We start from the raw sequence: 15,999 nt of genomic DNA on the forward strand, positions 1-15,999 counted from the left end.
AAAACTGTTTAATGACATTGGTTTATTTGAAATAGGAAGGTCATTCCAAACCAAAGGGCTTAATAAAAAAGAGACACATTCCAATGAATTGTTGATTTAATTCAGGGGTGTCCAACCTGAGGCCCAAGGGTCGCATGCGGCCCTTGTGAAATATTTTGTGCGGCCTCAGTCGAGGGCGATGCAGTGTTTTCCTCTGCTACTCCCGGGTGTTTACCATCTTGCCGGCTCCTTCCTCTGTCTTGCTGCAGCGTTTGTGCGGCCCCAGAAACATTTTTTCAGCCAATGCGGCCCAGGGAAGCCAAAAGGTTGGACACCCCTGATTTAATTGCTTTTTGGCGAGGGAAATTGAAGATAGAATTTCTTCCATATATCATGACCTGGTCTACCTACTAGTAATATCAATTCCACTAAGGAGCTTGACTGTATAAGCTATTAAAGATTATAACACAGAGCTTAAAATAAATTCTTGCATTTACTGGCAACCAATGGAATTTTATCAACTGTGGAGTAATTCTATCATATGTAGAAACTGAGAAAATAACTCCACAGCAGTGTTTATTCATACCTTCAAAGAAATGAAGTAAATTAGTGAGACAATACTTCCCCAGAATGCAGTATATAAAGGCAACTTATCAAGGTGCACCTGGAAATTCTTTTTGATCAAGTCCGTGGCACTCAAAACTACCTGAGAACGGGAGAAAATATCTTTATTTGAGGTGCCAGAAGTGGTGGACTATACTTGCCCAGGACTGCAGCACTCACCTAACAGCCCGAGTCAGAGCGTCGGGAGCGGATCTCTGCAGGCACTTGCGGGGGAGGCTGCCCTGACGTCACGCGGGTCCTTTCATTGCCAGTGAAAGGGACGCCGCGACTGCACTTCCCTGGAGAAAATATCTTAATTTGAGGTGCCAGAAGTAGTGGACTATACTTGCCCAGGACTGCAGCACTCACCTAACAGCCTGAGTCAGAGCGTCGGGAGCGGATCTCTGCAGGCACTTGCGGGGGAGGCTGCCCTGACGTCACGCGGGTCCTTTTATTGCCAGTGAAAGAGACGCCGAGACTGCACTTCCCTGGAGAAAATATCTTTATTTGAGGTGCCAGAAGTGGTGGACTATACTTGCCCAGGACTGCAGCACTCACCTAACAGCCTGAGTCAGAGCGTCGGGAGCGGATCTCTGCAGGCACTTGCGGGGGAGGCTGCCCTGACGTCACGCGGGTCCTTTCATTGCCAGTGAAAGGGACGCTGCGACTGCACTTAACTGGAGAAAATATCTTTATTTGAGGTGCCAGAAGTGGTGGACTATACTTGCCCAGGACTGCAGCACTCACCTAACAGCCTGAGTCAGAGCGTCGGGAGCGGATCTCTGCAGGCACTTGCGGGGGAGGCTGCCCTGACGTCACGCGGGTCCTTTCATTGCCAGTGAAAGGGACGCTGCGACTGCACTTCCATGGAGAAAATATCTTTATTTGAGGTGCCAGAAGTGGTGGACTATACTTGCCCAGGACTGCAGCACTCACCTAACAGCCTGAGTCAGAGCGTCGGGAGCGGATCTCTGCAGGCACTTGCGGGGGAGGCTGCCCTGACGTCACGCGGGTCCTTTTATTGCCAGTGAAAGAGACGCCGCGACTGCACTTCCCTGGAGAAAATATCTTTATTTGAGGTGCCAGAAGTGGTGGACTATACTTGCCCAGGACTGCATCACTCACCTAACAGCCTGAGTCAGAGCGTCGGGAGCGGATCTCTGCAGGCACTTGCGGGGGAGGCTGCCCTGACGTCACGCGGGTCCTTTCATTGCCAGTGAAAGGGACGCTGCGACTGCACTTACCTGGAGAAAATATCTTTATTTGAGGTGCCAGAAGTGGTGGACTATACTTGCCCAGGACTACAGCACTCACCTAACAGCCTGAGTCAGAGTGTCGGGAGCGGATCTCTGCAGGCACTTACGGGGGAGGCTGCCCTGACATCACACGGGTCTTTTCATTGCCAGTGAAAGGGACGCCGCGACTGCGGCGCGCGTCCGCAGGGCGTGGCCAAAGGGGCGTGCCCTAAGGGGCCAGCCCCTTGGGAGCCCCTTGGAGACTCTGGGAGACAAAGGAAGCAATACTAATTGTATGTATTTTTGAATTACTATGGGGAAAAGAAAGGGGAAACCAAAAGTATCAACACCTAATTTGCCTGGTCTCATAGAAAGACACCTTGTTTCAACCAGTGCCTTGGGCCAAAGTCAGGGAGTTGACTCGCTATCAGGGGCGTCTCTTAGTCCCCTAGGAAGAACTCCACCGCCTCCACCATAGGTTCCAGTAGGTTTGGATCCTAATTTAGGTTCCAGTTCTCAACCTGTTGGAGTACCTGTGCAACAGGTGTCGTCCTCATTAATTTAGGGGGCCATACCTAAAGCCTTATCATTCCAAGATGAGGCTTTATTTGCAAGAGACTCCCAGGTAGAGCCATAGGAGGTTACGCTTAAAGATTTATGGCAAATAAATATTAGAATGGAGGGGTTATTAAAGTCAGTGGTGACTCAGGATGTAAAATTCTCACAGGAGGTGATTGAAAAGTTGGAAAATGTGGATTCTAACTTGAAAATTATGGAAAAATGTATTAGAACAACTGAGTCTCATGTGGTTACATTGCAAGCTGTGACCTCAACAACAGTTAAAGATTCTCATATTACTCATATGAAATTTGAGAAAATGGAAAATTTTCAAAGGGCAAAAAACCTACGGTTAGTTAATTTCCCAAGAACCCAATTATTATCTCCAGAAATATTGATTCGGAAATACTTTAAGGAAATATTGGGATTAACTGACGCAGAGAATTTGCCCATAACTAATTTATATTATATTCCTCAGAGAAAGAAAATTTCCACAGAAATGGGTGTAGATCAGTTGGAACAAATTGATTTTGATTTAACTGGTTTTTTGGAGGATTCTCAAGATAGAATTCAAACTAGATCTACTCTATTGATAACATGTGCAAGAGAAATAGATAAATCTTTAATAATGAAAGCTTATTTTCGGAATAAGCAAGTGAAATTTTGTGGAGATAATGTATTGATTTTTCCAGATGTGGCCCAAGCCACGCAATTGAGGAGAAAAGCATTTTTAGCTTTGAAATCAAGAGTGTTGGCTTTGGGAGCCACTTTCTATTTAAAATTTCCTTGCAAATGCTTAATAAAATTTAAAGATATTGAATATGTATATTGGGACTCGATTCAGTTAGAACAATTTTTACAACTTAATGAAGTTAGTTAGACATCACGGAATTAATATTTGGAGTTTAAAGTATTGATGCACCATTAATGTTGATCTTTGATCAAGGATTATATTGATGATTGATTTGTTTAGATTACTAGGATATTTTCTCCCATCTATGTGGACTTGAGGAGTTAGTGAAATGTCTTAATAATAGTTATGGTTCTGTTTTTTTACTTGTGATCTTCCTTTCTTTATTGTTATCTGTATAAATGATAATGATGTAAAATTTGATAAATTAAAAAAAAAACAACTACCGTATTTTCACGCAGATAACGCGCACCCGTGTAAAACGCGCACACGGGTATAGCGCGCAGAAACCACGATTTTATGTACAAAAACTTTTGTATACCGCGCTCACGGGTATACCGCGCATGCAGCCCGACTGTCCTTTCGCCCGCCCCGACTCTCCTCTGGCCACCCCGACTCTCCTTTCGCCCTCCCCGACTCTCCGTGCGCTGTCCCGACTATCCGTTCACCCTCCCTGACTTTCCGTGCACTGCCCCGCCTCTCCGTGCGCTGTCCCGACTCTCCGTTCACCCTCCCTGACTTTCCGTGCACTACCCCGACTCTCCGTGCGCTGTCCCGACTCTCCGTTCACCCGCCCTGACTTTCCGTGCACTGCCCCGCCTCTCCGTGCGCTGTCCCGACACTCCTTTCGCCCGCCCTGCCCTGCTCCCGGCTCTGTAAGCATGCGCAATGGTCTGAGCATGCTTGCCGCTTAGTTTTCACCAAGGCTGTTTTTCTGGTGGTGTGCTTTTCACCACGTGGCTGTGGCCCCCCTCTATCTGGCCTTGTAATTTGCCCAGTGAATACTATTTTGGTCGGGTTGGGCCCATGTGCCTCAGGCCGCGCCCCCAGGTGGGACCTAAGGCTCCAGGGCCTATTCTGATTGGCCCACGCGCCTTAGGCCCCACCAGTAGGCGGAGCTTTGGGACGGATGGGCCAATCCGGCCTCATTCCGTCGTTGGCTGCCTGCCGGACAGGCGGGTTTGGCTCCCGTCTGTCCGGCCAACTACCAAAGGTACGGGGAAGGGGGGTGGGGGTATCGTGGGGGTCGGCCAGGGGGGTCGCGGGTCGGCTGGGGGGGCGGTCGGAGGTTCTTGGGGGAGGGGGCGGTCGTTGGAGGGAGGGGGGTTTGCGTCGAGGGCAGGAGGGCCTGGGATCCCTCCTGCCCATAATGTAGTGCGGGGTGGGGGTAGGGGGTCGCCGTGGCCAGGAGGGTTTGGGCTCCCTCCTGGCCCGATATTGTCGGGGAGTTGGGGAGTCGGCCGGGCAAGAGGGCTTGGGCTCCCTCTTGCTCCGATCGTGGATGCGGGTGCGGGTGGGAGCGCGTGCGAGCGGTCGTTCGGGGTGGGGGTGCGAGTGGTCCTGCTGGGGGGGGTGAATCGGGCGTTGGGCGGGGTGGGAACTATGTAAAAAAAATTTTGTATACCGCGCTCACGCGTATAACGCGCGAGGGGTATGCGTGGTAGGTAAAAACGCGTATAACGCACGCGTTATATGCGTGAAAATACGGTACCTGAGAACTTATCTGTATCTTTCTGCCACATTTTCCCTGAAGACCAGCAGGATCACAAATCTCACAAACATATTGCAGGAATGTCTTGTTGACACTAGAGAATGACATTGGGACAATTTTTTCCCCGTCCCCACGAGTTTTGTCGCTGTCCTTGTCCTTGCCCCATTCTTGTAACTTCTGCCTTAACCACACAAGCCTTGAACACTTAGATTTTAAAGTGTTTGAGGCTTGTGCAGATGTGTACAGAGCTTGCAGGAATGGGGCAAGGACAGGAAAAGAACTCACCAGGACGGGGAAAAATATTTACATATATATAGATACTTATTGTGTCATTCTCTAGTCCAGGGGTCTAAAAGTCCCTCGAGGGCCGCAATCCTGTTGGATTTTCAGGATTTCCCCAATGAATATGCATGAGATCTATTTGCTTGCATTGCTTTCATTGTATGCTAATAGATCTCAAGCTTATTCATTGGGGAAATCCTGAAAACCTGACTGGATTGCGGCCCTCGAGGAGGGACTTTGACACCCCTGTTCTAGTCCAAAGCAGGTCTGATGGTATGAGGGGATGACTAGAAGCTGATGTTGATGGATTAAAGTGTTGGGTTTTTTTTTGGTTTATAATAGGATTAAGCGGGAAGGTGAGGAATAATGGCAAGTCATATAAGACCTGGTGGGCAATCATAATTAATTTAAATAGAATTCTGTAAGCTATTCGGAGCAAGTGTTCAGGAGGAAAATAAGAGGTGGAATGATCAAACCTTTTCAGATTGCAAATAAAGTTGATGACCATGTTCTGCACTAACTGAAGTTTGTGGATTTTTGTCTGCTGTAGGCCATGATATAGGGCATTATGGTAATCAAGACAAGTGATGACTAGGGCAAGAACAAATATCTGAAAAGAAGAGATCTCAAGCTGGGGCTAAACTGAGCATATCTGCTGTAGGGTTTAGGGGCAGGAGGAGTCCTGTTATAAAGGGCATTTTAAAAGCTCATAAAGGCATAAAGTATTAGTGTCATGGGGAAAGAGATTAGAAAAGTAAGTTTTCTTTGCTTGATTTATCTCACATTTATAATAAAAAGATTGCTCTTTAAGATATCTCCGCCCTACCTTGAGGTGCGCAGCATGTGACAGTGATCTACAAGCTTCACTTGTCTCTTGCCATTTGTGGGACCCAGACCGCAGAAGTCTGTCCAGCATCAGCCTCAGTTCTAACATGCTAGCTTTAGCTAATCTTCTTTCAGTCTTTGCCATTAGTAGGAAACAGATGGTAAGTCTTGCCGGCATCAGCCTCATTTCTCACTACTTTTGACCAAATAGCACCTAAGCAGATATTGATGATTCTTGTCTTCCATCTTTTCTGATGGAATAGCAAATTATGGGCATTTTAATAGCAGACATGACCAGTTGTCCCATCCTCCAGTGATGCTTTAAAATTTTGCTGGTAGCTGTTTGGTTTCGTCATGTTTGCTCAGTTAACATTACACTTCTACCTCTGTATTCGTGGGGGTTAGGGGCAGAGCCGGCCCGCAATTACGGAGAAATCGCGAATAACTATTTCTATGTACTTGCCCAGACTCTGCTCAGCTCTGCACTCTTCGCCATCCACCTCAGTGATCCGTTCTGCGCTTTCTCTTTTTCTCGTCTCGGCGGCGTCTGCCAGCAGCTTTTTAAAAATCCGAGGACTGTTTCTAATTCCCCCTTGTGCTGCAGAAGGGGAGAAAAGGAGGGAGGAAGCTTCGCTGTTTGTCGCGCGCCTCAGCCCTGTTCCAGGAGAAACCTGTCCATCAAGCGGGTTACCACGACGAAGGGGGTGGTGCTGGGATGGCTGCTGGCCAATAAAAAGAGGTACTTGACAATTGGAGCTTTCTGCAAGCCAAAGGCAAGAGTAACAGCGTGCCGTCCGACAACCAGGCCAGGGAAAAGTAAGCTTATTGCTGTGGGCACGGGACCGGGGTGGGGGGAAGCCATCAAAACAAAAACCATGAATGATCAAAATTGCAAGTGTAAAATTTGTGAATACGGAGGGAGACGTGTACTCATAATACAATATAAATAGCAATGAAATTGGTAGTAGAACTGAAGGTATCCTGCTATTGTACTCTTAGAAGAATATGGATACAGGCCAAAAATAGTGATTTACTGACTGATCAAACATATAATGTTGTAGAACTTGTTACCACTGCAGATATTAGTTGTGTTTGTTAAATTGTATGCAGTTGGTAAACACATTAATTGTTGTATTCTGCTTATAACAAATTCTTTACAATTCTTCAGGATTCACAAATACGTCAAAGTGCTGCATATAGTCTGCATCAGCCTCAAGGAAACAAAGAGCATGGCACTGAAAGAAGTGGAAGCTTGTATAAGAAAAGTGATGGGTATGTAACTTTATCTTAGGATATAGCTGATTTAATTACATTTTTGTTATGTTCAATAACAGCAGGAGTAAAATATTTTTGTGTGAGACTTTTTTTTTTCCCTGTCTTTTAAGAATACGAAAAGTATGGCAGAAGAGAAAATGCTCTGTTAAGAACGGTTTTCTTACAATATCACATAGCACAGTAAGTATTTTAGGGACTGTATGGATATTGACTACTTCTAGGCTTAACTATTTGGGCTAACTTTAACCTTGCTAATTTCTGTCTTTTGGCATTTATTATGTGAGCCAAATAAGGCAGCTTGTGGCTGAGAGATTAGAATGCAGCTTTTCTGAGAGTCTGTTCCAGCAGTGTTTAGTCAGCAAGGGCATGTGAGAGCTATAATGTTTTTGAGTTTTTCCATAGGTTGTTTGTGCAACATTCTTATGCATCCCATTGGTCAGACACAGGTTTTTTTAGCACTGGTGAACCAAATGAAAAATGGTTGTCCTGTCTCCTAAATTCCATGACTACCAATACTGCTGTAGTAGCCAATCAGTATCTTCTCGCATTAAGGATGTTTCTCCAGGATCTTGCTAGGAAGGGAAGGTTAGGGTGTCCATTTTAGTTGGACGTTCCATCAATCAGTAGACATAAAAGATAGCTGGGTGACTGGTGGATGTGAGGATTCCTTGGTCACTTGCCTGGTACGAGGATGACAGATTTTGAGTGTCACCTAGATAATGTTTTTGATAGTATTAGGGAGGAGCCAGCTGTCCTGGGTACCAATGACTTATGGAAATGTGGGAGGGAGGGAGGTTCTGGAAAACAAATTCAGGTTCTTAGACACAAAGCTGAAATCCATAGTCTCCACAGAGTAGTCAAGGAAAGGGGATGGAACTTGTATACCACTATTTTGTGGTTATACATTCAAAGTGATTTACATATATACAGATACTTATTTTTTTACCTGGGGCAATTGTGGATTAAGTGATTTGCCTAGGGTCACAAGGAGCAGTGCTGGGAATTAGTGCTGCCCAATTCACCAGTTTGAATTGATTCACCGATTCAATGAATCGATTCAAATCAATTTGTTTTCCCGAAAATTGGACTTGCCGATTCAGTGAACAAGCCTCCCCCCCCCCTCGGAGAGGCCTGACATATCTTCAGGGCCTCCTAAAACAGCAGCAGCAGCAGTGGATGGCTAGCAGAGGCAGACTCTAAACAGACTGTTCATGGCCTGCCCCGCTGGGGCCTTCCCTCTGTCGTGTCACTGATTGTAATTTATAGCTAAAGAGACATGATCAAGAAACTTTTATTTTACTTTTGTGATTGACAAAACATACCGAGGGCCTCAAAATAGTACCTGGTGAGCAGCATGTAGCCCCCCTGGCCATGAGTTTGTGACCACTGTTTTAGCCTGCCTATGCTAGCCATCCACCATCGCTGCTGCTGCATTAGGAGACCCAGCGGTATGTCAGATCTTTGGGGGGGGATGAGGTTGGGAAGTGCAGCACAGGAGGATTGGAGGGATGGAAAGTTGCTGCACATGGGAGGAGAGAGGAAGAATTGTTGGACATGGCGTGGAGGATAGGAAGAGAGTGCAACAAAGAGGTGAAAGGGAGAAATTCTACATATGGTGGAGGGGAGGGAGGCATGCATGTAAAAGAAAGAGAGAGAAATATTGGACATAGGGTGGCGGGCAGGAAGAGATGGTGCATGGGGAGAGAATTAAACATTTCACAGGATAATGGAGGGGAGGAAGGGAGAGATGCTGCATGGAGGTGAATACAGAGGTTTGACCCAGGGCACAAGGCAGGGAGAGAGAGAGATGGTAGACAGTGTGAAAGAAATGTTGACTATGGCAGTGGAGAGAGGGTACAGAAATTGATAAGCACAGAGAAAGAAGAAAATGACAAATGGGAAGGAGGCCCTGGTGAGCGAGTTAACAAAAGACAAACAGAAACCAGAGCCTGGGACCAACATGATTTGAATAATAAAATGACAGGACAACAAAAAGTAGAATAAATAATTTTATTTTCTATTTTGTGATTACAGTATGCCAGAACTGGTGTTAGACAGCAAGCGTGAGCTAAGACCTAACAGAGAGAGGAAAAGTCTTTTTTTGTTTATTTTGTTTATACCTCAGCTCCAGCGTGGGGTTGGGGTGGGTGAAGAGGCTACAAAATAAACCCACCAGGATATTGGGAAAAAAACCACAACAAAAAACACCCAATTGGGCAGGAAAATCAAATTGAAAATTTGATTCAATAGGCTGAATTGAATCAAAAAAATGTTTCCCTGAATTGGGCAGCACTACTGGGAATCAATCCCAGAATCTCAGGGTGCTGAGACAGCAGCTGTACCACTAGGCCACGCCTTAGCTCCAAAATTCTCCCTATTGTGTGTGCAAGACCTAAGAGGCAGGCAGAACTCCAGTTAAGGGATTAATGGGATAGTGATGAAGGGAAGAGGCATATAGATTTGTTATAAAATACATCTGCACAATTGATATTTAAAAAGACAAAATATGATCATATATCTTTTTAATGGTGTAACTTTATTGGTTGCCAATGGAAGCCCATGTTTTGTTTTAGATTTGTTGTTTAGTCTATAAAACTTTAAAAGTACATTCTTCTGAGCACTTCTTGTCATATCTGTGATTAGTAAGTTCAGGGTTTTCCTGTCACAGTATAGAATATCTTCTTTTGGACTTTCCCTCAGTGAAAGGTTTAAAACTCAAGATTTCACAAAAATTGCTGATAGAAAAAAAAAAAAAGACTTGGAATTTTTTTCCTTAGCAGATATGTTTGTTCTCCCTATTTTAAGTTTCACAAGCAATTAGAGACATATTTGTTCTGTAAATATCTTTAACTTTAACTCACCCCCCCCCCTGTCTGGCACCAGCACGAGAAGGGCTACCCCCCGCTCGCAAAGGCCCCCCCTCCCGCGAGAACAGGAACCCCCCGCCCGACCAACTTTAACTCACCCCCCCCTTTGGCACTGGCACTGGCACGCAGCCCACAAGTGCCGGTGCCGCTTGAAGATCTTCTTCTTCCCAGTCTCTGCCGGCAGAGACTGGGAAGAAGAAGATCTTCAAGCGGCACCGGCACTTGTGGGCTGCGTGCCAGTGCCAAAGGGGGGGGTGAGTTAAAGTTGGTCGGGCGGGGGGGGGGTGCCGATTCGAGCGGGAGGGGGCCCTTTGCGAGCGGGGGGGAGAGATGCCGGTTATCGGGGGGTGCTCGCAAATCGAGTCAACACTCGGTTTGCGAGACACGTTTTGCGAGAATGTTTTGCTCGTCTTGCAAAACACTCGCAAACCGGGTTACTCGCAAACCGAGGATTGACTGTATATGGTAATATGGTCGACAACTTATACAATACATATATGAAGGTGGAGCCTCTTTAAAAAAAAAAAAAAGGGCTCCATGTTAATCAGGGTGGAATAAGGCTACTGATACTAATAATTTAAAAAGTGGTAGAGCAGCTTGCTTTTTTGTCGTCATTTCAAGAGGTATTTTTATTAAATGGGTAAAAGAGAAATACAGTACATTTGCAAAACTGTATAATTAGATAAAAATGAAGATCATAACAGTTGCAAAACCAACCAACCAAGCACGCCAACACTTGGCAACATATCAACATTATACCTCCATTTTTTGAAAGAAAGATATTGGTTCCCTTCCTTTTTTTGCTGCCTTGGGTTTTTTACCTGTTCCTGGGGTTATTTTGGTCGCTGATTCAGAAACTTTCATTGGATAGACTGCATCAGTTCTAGTTTCTTAGATATGGTTATGGGATAGTAGATATGCCTTTGGGATAGTAAAGCAAAACATGAACATTTGGCAAAAAAAAAAGTGGACTCCGAGGGAATATATGGTGGTTGGAGGACAAAATGTAATCAACGAACCTTTCGTAGCACAAGATAGAATCATACTGCCACCACTACATATAAAACTAGGCCTGATGAAACAATTTGTAAAGGCTTTAAATAAAGATGGAGAGGCATAATAAAAAAACGTCTTAAGTCCCTTTTTGGCCTAAGGCCCGAGGCACCCAAACTAGGCAGCAGGGAAATGTCCATTCTCATTTTTAAAAATCCAAAATGTGGGTTTGTTTTGGGATTTATTATTTCCCCCCCCCCCCCCAAAATGGCCTATCTACGTTCAGGCATTTAAACGCCCAGAATGCCATTATGTCTATCTTTAAGCCCTAGTCCTGAAAAAAAAATTTGCCCAAGTCCCAAATGCCCAAAACTAGACCTTTTAGGTGTGGGAGATATCATTCCTTCGCCTAAAACCACAATTCTCTAACCAGCATCTGTCATAAGCGCTGGTTAGAGAAACATGGAACCATTCCCCCCCCCAAATGATCACAGCAGAAGAGATGCCCAATCCCTTCTGCCCAAACCTGCTGCGATCCCCTGCAATATTCCCCGGCAGGAGAAACAACAGCAGATAAAGGCCAGATGGCCCATCTAGTCTGCCCATCCGCAGTAACCATTATCTCTTGCTCTCTCTCTGAGAGATCCCACATGCCTATTCCAGGCCCTCTTGAATGCAGACACAGACTCTTGTTTCCACTGCCTCTTCCTGGAGTCTGTTCCATGCATCTACTACACTTTCTGTTAAAAAGTATTTCCTCAAATTACTTCGGAGCCTATCACCTTTTAACTTCATCCTATGCCCTCTCATTCCAGAGCTTCCTTTCAAATGAAAGAGACTCGACTCATATACATTTACATTATGTAGGTATTTAAACGTCTCTAGAAACAATGCTAGCAATAACAATCTAAATAAATAAATAACTGCAGCAAAAAATGTTGCAAAAATGTTATAAGCCAAGTGGTGGAAATATCCTTTGAAAAATCATTTAAGTAAAGTGGAGAAAAAAGCCTCAACTAGTTTTATATGCAGATGGCAACCCAATGAGTTTTTTTAGCTGTTCTTAATCTGTATCATATGCAAAAAAAACTCCACTACTTCTCTAAATGTAATCTTTCAAAATAGGAAAATATTTCACCACTGTGCACAGGGAACAGGAAAAAAAAACCTTCAGGAAGGTTACACTTATCTTCACAGCTGTTGATGTAAGTCAGGACCGCGATCCAAAAACGCAACGATCTTCCTACAGTCACATTTCTGGCATTGAAGTGAAGACAAGAAACTGATGTCCAAATCCAACAAGACACTTGTTTCACCAACGAATGGCTGCTTCAGGGAATTCCCTCCTATTCCGTCCACAATTTGGCTCCACAATGGTGCCTGACTTATAGCTCCTGATAATCGTGACATCACTTCCTCCCGAAACTCAAAAAGTAGAACTTTATTGAAAGAACAAAAATGCAGAACTTTATTGAAAGAACAAAAATGTTCATAACTTAATAAAATGCATACCATTCTATTTTTTGATTTAAACCGTTGGCCAAATGGTATTCAAGAAGTAAATTGATCTTTGCTCACCCTGGTATAATTTAGTTTTTACATCTCCTCTACGTGCTGTGGCTGGGATATGATCAAGTATAAAGGATTTGAAGTCCTCAAATGAGTGTTCTTTTTCAGCACAATGACCAGTCAGTACATCATATTGTCTTCTATGGGTAATGTTTGACCGCTGTTCAAAAAACCTAGTTTTTAAACATCTCATAGTATGCCCTATAGCTTAATATAAGAAGGAATAGCATAATGTGGTTGGAGGTTGAGTACAGGGGGGAAGAGAGCATTACATATTTGTGAAAAGCCTAGTTTTCAGGTGCTTACGAAATAGTTGGAAGGAGCCCAAGTTCCGCAGTGAGGCAGTGAGATTATTCCAAAGCCCTGTGCCGAGCTCTACAATTGTGGAGAGGATGCGGTATATAAACTTAATGTTTAGTTTAGTTTAGATGGGAAGCAGGGAGGGAAAGAGATGCTGAGGTGGGGGAGGGAATAGAAAGGAAGAATTGGGCATGAATTTGTAAGAGAGATGGTGCACACGGGGAATGGAAGAAAGAGGAGAATTTTGGGGCATAGGGAGAGGAGTGAGATAAAGATGAATGGGGAAGGCTTCTGGCTCATCTGCAGGACATGCATAGGAGCCGCTGCCCACGGCTTTGGGCAGAGAAATGACTGCGACTGGAAGGAGTATGGAGCCGGCCAGAAGAAGGTAAACACCCGCTGGAGGGAAGGAGAGGAGTACATTGGAACGCCAAAGGTAGAACAGGACTCCCATTCATAAGTATGAGTCTGACGTAAGTCGGATGTTCGTAAAACAAGGACTGCCTGTACGTAAATGAGGCTCTCTACACATTTTGCAGTCAAGGGCTAAAACCTGTTAGTCAAGATTGATGTTCCTATTTACTAGAAAGAAGATTACCAAGGTAAGTACCTAATCTTTCCTTATATATGAGTATATACGGTAGTTCTAATTAAGTCTGTAGTTATGTCTGATATACAGTAAAACAAATCATTTTTTTATTCCTTGATTGTATGAGAGAAACTGAGTTTTCTTCTGAACGGGGTCTCTGGATTTTATTTTCTAATGTACTTTTTTTTTAATTAGGTGAACACACCCCCTGCAAAGCTCAATCTCTTAACCTGTCAGGTAAAAACAAATCCAGAGGAGAGAAAAAGCTTTGATCTCATATCGCGTAAGTTTATTTTTTTAAATATTTTTATTTTACGTAAATATATGCTTTTATTTTTAAAAAATCATATGAAACCATTACTAAGTTGGAATATAATAATTGGTGGAATTAGGTACGTCTATATCATTGTTTTTCAACCTTTTTACACCTATGGACCGGCAGAAATAAAAGAATCATTTTATGGACCGGCAAACTAAGACTGAAATTTAAAAAAAAAAAGGTCTCCGCCCCATCCCCACGAGCTCAGTCCCCGCAAACCATCTGATCCCATCTGCACAAGCCTCAAATAGTTATGATTTTATATTGAACTTATTTTATTAAAGTATAAAAAAACCCAATATTCTGTACAATTGTCATTTTATAAATACAAATAATACAGAGCAAGGATCAACAAAACCCTTGTCTCCCCTCCCCTTCACATAAATCCCCTCTACTATCAAGAAAACTGAATAAGCCAAATTATTACAGAAATATCATGCTAACAGAATACCGCAGTCACACATGACAGGAATAGTGTTAGGGGAGTGCAACTAGAGCAACTGTCCCCTGGTCAGAGAGAGCCCTAAGGCAGCTGGAAGCTAAAGAAGCACTGCCTGGGCTTTGCAGTCCCCAGTTATGTCTAACACCAGCTCTAGCAGGATACATATTTCAAATCTGATATATTCTAATCACAAAATAGAAAAAAAATTATTATTTTTTCTACCTTTTGTTGTCTCTGGTTTCTGTTTTCATCTTCTTTTCACACTTTTCCTTCCAGGGTCTGTCCTCTTTGTCTCTTCAATCCAGCATCTGCCCTTCCATCCACTGTCTGCTCTCTCCCCCTTCCATATGGTATCTGCCTTCTTTCTTTGCCCCTCTCTCCTTTCCATCCAGCCTGTGCTCTCCTTTTTACATGATTCATTCCAACTTCATTGCTCTCTTAATTTTTATCTCTCCTACACTAGATCTAGCATCTTTGTCCCTCTCTCATTATTTCTCTGCTGACCCCCTTCCCAGCATCAATCTCTCTATTTTCTCATTCCTCTGTCTCTCCCCTTTCCCTCATCTGATCTCTCCATTCCACCCTGACCCCTTCCCCTCTTCTAATCTCCCTGCCAGCTGTTTTCTTCCTTATTTCCTCCCTGCCCAGCAGTAACTCTCTTTCCTTCCCTTTCCCTCCTCTCCTCCCAGCAGCATCTCTCCTTCTCCCTCCCTCCCTCCAGGTCCAGTAGTAGCTCTCCCTTTATCCAGCAGCTTCCCAGCATCCAAACAGTGGCTTCCTCTCCTTTCCACCGCTCCCCTAAGTACTTGCCTGCAACTGCGCCAATAGTGTCAGCGCAGCGATTCACTTCGGCAGCCTTGGGGCTTTTGCTGAGTCGCGGTCCGCCTCTGATGCAACTTCCTCTTTCCACAGAGGTGGCACGACCCATCAAAGGACCCAAGGCTGCCTAAGTGAATCGCTGAGCTGACGCTATTGGTGCTGTTTCAGGCAAGTAATGAGAGCTGGGAATTTAAACGTCAGAGCTCCCATGATCTCGCTGTCCCTGTGCAGATGGGCAGAAAATTTCTGCAGACTGATACCGTTCTAAGGACCAGCAGTTGAAGAACACTGGTCTATATGATAAATATGAAAAAATGTTTGTAGTTAAGTGTGGCAATTTGAAGAGATTTGACCAAATATGGGAACCTTTGCTTAAATTCTGTAATTTATATACTTATAGCAGTTATTATGATACTCTTACAACTACTGTGTTTCCCTGAAAATAAGACCTACTCCGAAAATAAGCCCTAGCATGATTGTCGGGGTAGGTCTTAATATAAGCCCTATCCCAAAAATAAGCCTTAGTCCCCAGAAGCCTAACCTGAATGTCCCTGGATTCGCTGTCAGCAGCGTTTCCCCTTCCCCGCCGCACAACTGAACCCCCGTTGACCCTCCCATATTTCCATCTTTCCCTCCCATTGGAACCCCGCCAACCGTGAGACCTACAAAGAACAGCGTCGGCAGCACTCTAAACAGGCTGCTTTACGGTCTTCTTCCGCCGGCAGTAATGCGGTGCACAGAAGGCCCTGGCAGGAGAAGGCTGCGAAGCACTCTGTTTAGAGTGCTGCCGATGCTGCTCTTTGTAGGTCTTGCGGTTGGTGGGGTTCGGGTGGGAGGGAGAGATGAAAGGATGGGAGGGTGAGTAGGGAGTGGGCTGTGAGGCGGAGGGGGACTGCTCAAGGGTTCTGCACGGAAGGGAGGGATAGAAGCTGTGCAAGGGTT

General features: G+C 44.7%; 1 protein-coding gene across 9 annotated transcripts in view; it reads left to right on the top strand.

Moving 5' to 3' along the window:
* Positions 1-15,999, top strand: part of ASAP2 (ArfGAP with SH3 domain, ankyrin repeat and PH domain 2) — a 317,096-nt gene that overhangs the window by 166,392 nt on the left and 134,705 nt on the right. For all 9 annotated transcript variants that reach the window (XM_033936956.1, XM_033936958.1, XM_033936962.1 and 6 more), the window contains 3 exons: positions 7,053-7,156; positions 7,270-7,339; positions 13,673-13,760. In XM_033936956.1, the coding sequence (XP_033792847.1) occupies positions 7,053-7,156; positions 7,270-7,339; positions 13,673-13,760 (262 nt within the window). The remainder of the gene's footprint in view (positions 1-7,052; positions 7,157-7,269; positions 7,340-13,672; positions 13,761-15,999) is intronic.

The sequence above is a fragment of the Geotrypetes seraphini genome, chromosome 3 (genome assembly GCF_902459505.1).
Source record: "Geotrypetes seraphini chromosome 3, aGeoSer1.1, whole genome shotgun sequence".
In the NCBI taxonomy this organism is placed as follows: domain Eukaryota; kingdom Metazoa; phylum Chordata; class Amphibia; order Gymnophiona; family Dermophiidae; genus Geotrypetes; species Geotrypetes seraphini.